Genomic DNA, 7666 nt, shown 5'->3' with positions numbered 1-7666 from the left:
GAGAAGATTTACCACATTCTTAATAAGCATCACCGAGGAAGGAACAAAGCATCCTTACAATCTGCCTCATTGACTCTTGAAACAATCCCATAAGAAATATTGTCTATAAGGGCATATGAGACAAGGTATTCCGCGGCTACACAAAATGACAAGTATCCTAACCTCAAGGCATGAGAAATATAGCTCAAGAGTTTTTTTCTTCCTTTTTCTTTTTCTATTGGGGATTTTTAATTAAGGTTGAGATATTGTTCGAGAACCAGTACATCGGACTTGGCTCGGCTGACCAATGAATCAACTAGGAAACTCAAATGAGTCTCATAAAATTTTTACTAGGTTTAATATTTGTTTAGTTTTTTTCTGATATTGGCACCAACTCAAACCCTTACCCTCAAGGTGTTTGGAACCGTCACATCAACTGGTTAAGAAAATGGCAAGAATTGGCTAGTTGAGAAAAGAAATGGACCATTTGAATAATGAAGTGGGCCCCAAAGGCGCAACATCGGTCGTTCAAGGGGTGAATGTGTTTCTAGAAAGAAGTTCAACATAGTAAAATGGCTAGTTGAGAAAAGAAATGGACCATTTGAATAATGAAGTGGGCCCCAAATACACAACATCAGTTGTTCAAGAGGTGAAATGTGTTTCTAGAAAGAAAGTCAAATATAGTAAAATGGTCAATGTGGTATATTTCTCTCTGAGTATGCATGAAACAAACAGTACATATATGCATTAGATTTGAACTATCCATCAAGTGGGCCCTACTATGGAGTGGCCATAGCTCAAAAGTCACACTGCTGGACGATTCTATCTAAATAGAGGCCTACCAACAGATACTATGAAAAGGAACAAGAAAAACAATTCACATTCAATTGGAAAAAAGGTCGACTGATTGAAAAACAAGGATTAGACATTGGGATCTTTAAGCCACAAGAATATAAAGGCCAAGGGAAGAACTGACAAATTATAGATGTCTAACTCAAGAAGTACAATTTTGAATATTGAGAAAAAGAGTTGTGTGCTTAAAAGGAAGTAGAATATGATTTAGAAAAGAGAAATATATATATATATATATATATATATATATATATAGAGAGAGAGAGAGAGAGAGAGAGAGAGAGAGAAGAAAGCAATTTGAAAATAAATAGGTGTAAAATCCAATTAAGGATGTTAATAGATAAAGAATTGAAAGTAAAAATAAATTGTAAGAGACTATTGGAAAAAGGCAGGAAAACTCATTCATTTACACCAAGAATTACTCTTTATTTTAGTTTTTTTTTTTTTTTTTACAAATTGACTTGGGCCGAGTTTTCACAACTCAGTGGATCAGTCAAGTCAATGCAAAGCTCAGCCAATCCAAGTCAACTTGGCAGAGTTCCTACTTGACTCACTGACTTTTCAAACAATTGACTGAGCAAGGAAAATTTACATTCGCCATGTAGAAATAGAAAAACCTAGAGGAAAAAAAAATAAACTAAAAAAATGGGTATACAGACACAAGGACGGCAGGGCAAGGTTAAAACAAATACACATTTTCAAAAGGAATAGTATAGTCCACTAAATAATGCTTGAACACGGCAAACAACAAATGCTTAAACAATGATAGACAAAAGCCTGAGCTAAAATGCAACAACATGGACACAAGCAGCATGTGAGGAAGGTGGATGACACAAAATAGTGCACAGTGGGATTTGGAAGCATCCAAAATGGCAACATTGAAACAAGGATGCTCCAAAAGGACCAAAACCCTATCTGGAAACACTTTCGACATGCCCTGAATGGAAAAGAGGTGTTAAAGTTTCTTTGTTAGTTTATAACTCTACCTGCCCAAGTGCCAAAAACCTTATCCAAGTAGTAGGATGTAAACAATAAAAAGACATGAAGCAATCTGGTCAGTTTCATCAAGGTGTAGGACTCATGTGTTGTGCCTTCTAATGCATTTGCTTTTTTCTGCTCCTCCACATTCATAAGGTGCGTGCTTTAATGAACATATGCTCCAAATATGTCCCTTGCTAAACTTGCCATGCATCCCCAACTCAAGGTGCACCATAAATTTATGCTTCAAGGCAATCAAATGTACATCGCATACCACCCTTGCTATCCAGCTTATGGGTCATTTGCAATCCGGATTACTGCTCTTAGCAACCCAAAATTATCGTCTTATACTACTATTTTTTTCTTTTTTGAAAAATACGGTCCTATATTCTCATCGGTAACAAAGTGGCAACCTAAATTTAGATTTAGAACTGAATCTTATACCCTCAAACTGAAATTGCGGAAAGATTGAGGAGGATGTTGCCCATAGAATTCAACGTGGGTGGAAGAAAAGAAGATGTGACTCTAGGGTTTTATATGGTCCTTTTTTTGTTGAAAAGCAATCATTTATTAATTTGGCGAAAATATATACAAAGATTTACAAAACACACCAAAGATCTGGAAAGCAAAAACTACGATCTACAACATTTACAGAGGTAGCCCACCAATGAACTTGAAATTAGTATAATAAAGATGATAATCCATGATTTTGTATGTTTTGTATGCTCAATCATGAATTTGCTCCAATTTGTGAATTTTGGGAAATTGGGGAAAATTTTGAATTTCCCCCATTTAACTTGCAATTAGAGCGTGGAAAAATCACATTAGAGTGGTTGGAAATTGATCTACAGATTGACGGAACTTTTTGAAACTTTTTAAAGAAAATATTTTTTTCATTAAATTTATTGAAAAGTACTTAATTTATAATTTAAAAAAATAAAATAAAAATCAATCAACCATTCTTAAATTTGGGGGAAATGGCGGAAATTTAGGAAAATCCGAAATCTCCCATTTCACCATTTAACTTGCAATTAGAGTGTAGAACAATGGCGTTAAAGTAGTTGGAGACTGGTCTAAAGATTGAAAGAACTTTTTGATTTTTTGAAAAATAAAAAAATAATTAAAAGTATTGAAAATAATTAAAAATATTTATTAAAAAAAAAAATAGATTGACCAAACGCTATTTAGTCATAATATTTATGTATTTAGTACATTGAATGTGCTTACATTCTTTTTTGCCTATTGTTGTCTTACAGGTAAAAAATGTATGGAAAAGGGAGGCAGCCATACATTGGTTGGCAGCATGGGAACCCACTTCCTAACAACTAACAAGGGTCCAAGAGCAAATATTATGGGCACGTGTCGAAGAGTAATGGGGTGAACACTTGGTTGGGGAGTGTTTTTAGTATCAATATCTACAGATGTATCGCACCCTCAGGATACAAAAACATATCGGGCATCACATGGTAAACATCGGATATATTGCATAATTTCTTTTTTTTTCTTTTTTCTTTTTCTTTTTTCTTTTTTTTTTTTTTTTTTTGAAACATTAGGAAATTTGTCGAATTTTTCAACAAAACTTCGGGGGATGTTAAAAAAGACATCATTACACACTTGAAAATTAAACGATCACAAAAAAAAAAAAAAAAAAAAAACAAATGATAAGTTTCCTTTGTATAGGGTCTTTAGACTATACGTTATCTGCCGGAAGTACTACAATTATCAAAGTGTTCCAAAACGGTAACGGTGGCCGTAACAGCCACAATCGTTACCTTTATGATATGGCATGACATGTGTTACAACCATTTTTTATTTTTTGAAAAAGCTATTACAGGACCGTTACAAGGCCGTTACGAGGCTATTATGGACAATTACGGACCGTTTCAGAGCCTTTATGGCCTGTCTTGTCTGTAACGGCCATTTCGACCCCGTAACGCGTAACGGTTAAGACCATTATTGTTATGTAACGAACGTTACAACCATTATATAACCGATTTTGAATACCTTGGCAACTATATTCAAAATCAGTTCATATCATTTATAAATCTAAGAAGACATGTATGAAAACACAAACAATACATTCAAAAGCCAAAAACAAAATGTTAGGAACAACAAGTAATATTGTCTAAAATATTTTCACAAAATTTTAATTATTTTTAAATTAAAAATTAACAAAATAAATATAAAAAAACATTAATATTTCTATATTCATATCCTTTATTAGCACATTCAAGGCCTGTTTGATTTTCCATGATATTGGTAAATCCCGATAAATAAGTAATTATTACTTTTTGAAAATGTGAGAGTAATTCCACCTCAAAAATCGATACAAAAGTGTTGACTTAAATCCATGGACCCCGCCGTAATGTATATGATATATCTGCACCACCCATCTATTTTATTATAACATTGTGGGGCATGAGCTGAAAAATGAGGCAAATCCAACTCTCAAATGGCCCACACAAAAGGAAACAGTGGCCTTAATTCGTCCACCGTTGAAAGTTGTTTCCTTCATTGGGCCCACATTGAGGTTTTTTCATCATCTAACCCGTTCATAGGGTCACACAAACATGGATAGGGGGAAAACACAAATATCAGCTCGATTCTAAACTTTTAAGGGCCCCGAGAAGTTTTTAATGGTAGGCGTTCGATTTCTGCTGTTTCTTGTGGTGTGGTCCACTTGAGCTTTGGATCATTTTTTTTGTTCATGCCCTAAATTCAGATGGCATAACAAATGAGCGGTGTGAATAAGTCACATACATCACGATGGGCCCCACATTGATTTTGTAAATTTCTCGATTTAAGTGTTAAAAAAGTAAGTTGTCACATCTGCATTGGGAAAGATGTGGTAATTACCTATGTAAATAATTATTACCCATTTACATGGTAATTACAATTGAGCCTAAAAATCAAATAGGCCCTCAATGTATTAACTAGTTGCACTAAATTCGTGCTACAATGTACGATTCATTTATTTTAAAAAGATTTTTATTTGTTTTTATAATTTTTTTTTTTAAATAAATGTGTGGCTAATTGTTAAGATTAGCAAACACTTCTAAATAAGTAAATATTAGGCACAAACACTGGTCAATCTAATTTTTTTTTAATATATTTTTTATTTATTTTTTGATATTTTTTTATTAAAAATAATTTTTACAAAATTTTCAAAAAGTCCGTCAATCTATAGATTAGGCTCCAAGCACTCTCACATTATTTTACCACGCTAATTGCAGGTTAAATGGTTGAGAATTACACATTTTCCCCAAAATCGAAAATCGGAGGCCGAAATCCATGATTAAGAATTTAAAACATGCAACATCATGGATTACTAACTTCATTCCACAAATTCTAAGGAAATTAAATAAGAGAAAACGGTTTAGATTAGCAAAAACTCACCGATTGGGTTTCCGGTATTGCATGCTCTTTGATCTCTCTGCACTTTGATATAAAGATGACCCATTTTACGATCAAGTTAAGTAAGATAACCTGGATCAAGCAAATGGTCGACCGAAAACGAATATAGCAAAGGAGACAGCATCATAAGACATCGACATTGATGTGGTTATAAAGGATGCAAGATCACCCCAAGAAGCTTTTGACCTATTGATGAGGAGTGCAGGGAGGCAACCGGCCCTACTATCTTATGAGACACATGGTGACCACTCTATCTTATGCCAAATGTGATACGAAGAGCGACGGAGGTGGCGGGCCTGGTGGTGATGGTGACAACGGTGATGGAAGGGTGGTGACAATGATGGTGTTCTTCGCGAGAGTCAACGTTAGAGGCCTCTTAGCCGCTTCGCTAAGAAGAGAGATTTTGACCATGTCGCTAAGGACGAAGCCCATGGTCCTCTTCCTCATCCTCATATTGCCCAAGCATGGGCTTACAATCTTCATAAGAAAATGAAGTTGAGTGGTGCTTAAGAGGACTCTTTAGCACGGAGCATGGGGTCCATGGATGTCAATGATGGGCAGGGCGCTCTCATTCTATGCTACAATATGAATGCAGACCATATGGTTATGGACCTCGTGGATATGCAACAAGCGACTCCAGCAATTGCGGTACACAGTTATTCTACTACGAGCATGAGTATGCTTCCACAAACAGGCAAGGATATTCAAAGTGTGGCTATGGGTGACATGCATTCATGAGTTTAATGTATGCCCACCCCATATCCAGCTCCTGATCCATATTAGCCACAAACGGTGATGATCACACATTACCCACAGATGGGCGTACTGATCTGGTTCAGGGAGGATGAGTATTAGTGATACGTTAGAGAGTATATTCATGGGTTTCATTCAAAAATGACCTGGACATAGTTGCTGCTTTGTGGAGGAGCAATACTATGGCCAGTCCCGAGCAGATGGAGATGATGACATTGAGTCGCTGCATAATTCTTTGTGGGTCCCAAGGTACAGCCGCGCGGAGGGCACATCACTGCTATGTTTTCTCTTCCTTTTTTTTGTTGTAGAACGTATTGGTTGTGCTTTCCTAAATGTTTTCTATGATTTATAAATTATATGAACTGATTTTTAATATAATTGTATCACTTTTTTCTAACATCACATAGTTTAGGACCTGATACAAAGGAAACTTAGCCTGTATACCTTTTTTTGTGAATTTTGGGAGTTCTAAGAGTGCAATGATGACTTTTTTTAACATCCCCTGAAGCTTCATTGAAAATTCGACCAATCTCCCAATGTTTCCCAAAGCAGCGATACATTACATGATACATGTGATACTTCCCATGCGATACCTAATGTGTTTCTGTCTCCCAAGGGTGTGATACATGCATCGACACCAATACTGAAAACACTGATTGTGACATAAGCAGAATGCAAAGTGATGTCAGTGCTAGGGGAAGCAAAACCCTTTGCACCAATTTGTTGCATTGAAGAAGTCCTGGAAAATGCTTTTCCTTTACATTTGCAACTGTTTGGATTGCAATCCCATAAAGGAAACATTTTCCCTCCAAAATTGCCATTTAAAATGTCATATCAAAGGCAAGCTCTTTTCCGGTTTTTCCTCCATTTGACTTTTTGAAAAAAAAACAAAAAAAACAAAAAAAAAAACAAAACAAAAAAAAATTGTACTCCCTTTGTTGAGGAGAGGAAAGAAAATGCAAAGACTTTCCTGCAGCATCCGCTGCTTCGCAAACTAGTCGAATTCCACAGTTTTCATTCTATCCAAACAGGTCCTAAGAAGACTGTTGCTGCTTGTGTCCATGTAGAAAATCCAATTGTGGATACTTCATTTGCAATAATCAACAACTACTCAGTTCTGTAAAAGTTCTTCAACATGTGATCTTTCTAGTCTAGTGGCGCAGCTAACAGTAAATTTTATCACTTGAAATTGTTAAACACAGAAGTTATACAGAAAAATAAGTCTAGGATTGTGTCAAGCTAGAACAAGAAAACATAGCAACAGAGTAGATAAACATAGAAAAGCTGTCTCAGATAGCAATGAAAGAAGCAATTAGAAAATTACCTTACTGGATCTTGCATGCGCAACAGAAAACTGAGTTTGATCCTTGATAACAGGGAATGAAGAATCACCAGTTCCATCCTTACTCTAAGCCAAAGTGGAAGCAGAAAAAACTTTTTCAGTTTATGCAGATTCACAACTAGCCCAAAATAAGCCTGATGTGGATCATGGAATACAATTAATATGGGCCTTACTTTCTCCTAAACATATATGTTTCCATCAGCATAGGCAACAACAAAAGCCCCATCACCTTCAGGCACCCATGCAATACTAGTGCATCAACTGTGGAAAACAATCGGCAGCACAAACATTTAGATTACCAAATGACATGAAAAAATACATATAAGCTTTCTTGGAAATTGCATACAA

At 35.6% G+C, this 7666-nt stretch overlaps 1 protein-coding gene across 2 annotated transcripts in view; it reads right to left on the bottom strand.

Annotated features, from left to right (window-relative positions):
- LOC131239790 (uncharacterized) overlaps positions 1-7441 on the bottom strand; it is a 19708-nt gene extending 12267 nt beyond the window's left edge. Inside the window, exon 1 of one of the 2 annotated variants that reach the window (XR_009168387.1) lies at positions 7301-7441. Coding sequence is in view for 1 of the 2 variants with exons in the window: in XM_058237656.1 (XP_058093639.1) it covers positions 13-30 (18 nt within the window). In the remaining variant the exon portion in view is untranslated. Of the gene's footprint in view, positions 1-12; positions 1007-7300 lie in introns of those variants that run through there. The other variant, XM_058237656.1, reaches the window with a different exon arrangement.
- Between the last annotated feature and the right edge of the window lie 225 nt (positions 7442-7666).

Source organism: Magnolia sinica, chromosome 3, assembly GCF_029962835.1.
Source record: "Magnolia sinica isolate HGM2019 chromosome 3, MsV1, whole genome shotgun sequence".
Taxonomy (NCBI): Eukaryota; Viridiplantae; Streptophyta; class Magnoliopsida; order Magnoliales; family Magnoliaceae; genus Magnolia; species Magnolia sinica.
This window is presented reverse-complemented; position numbering and strand designations above follow the sequence as displayed.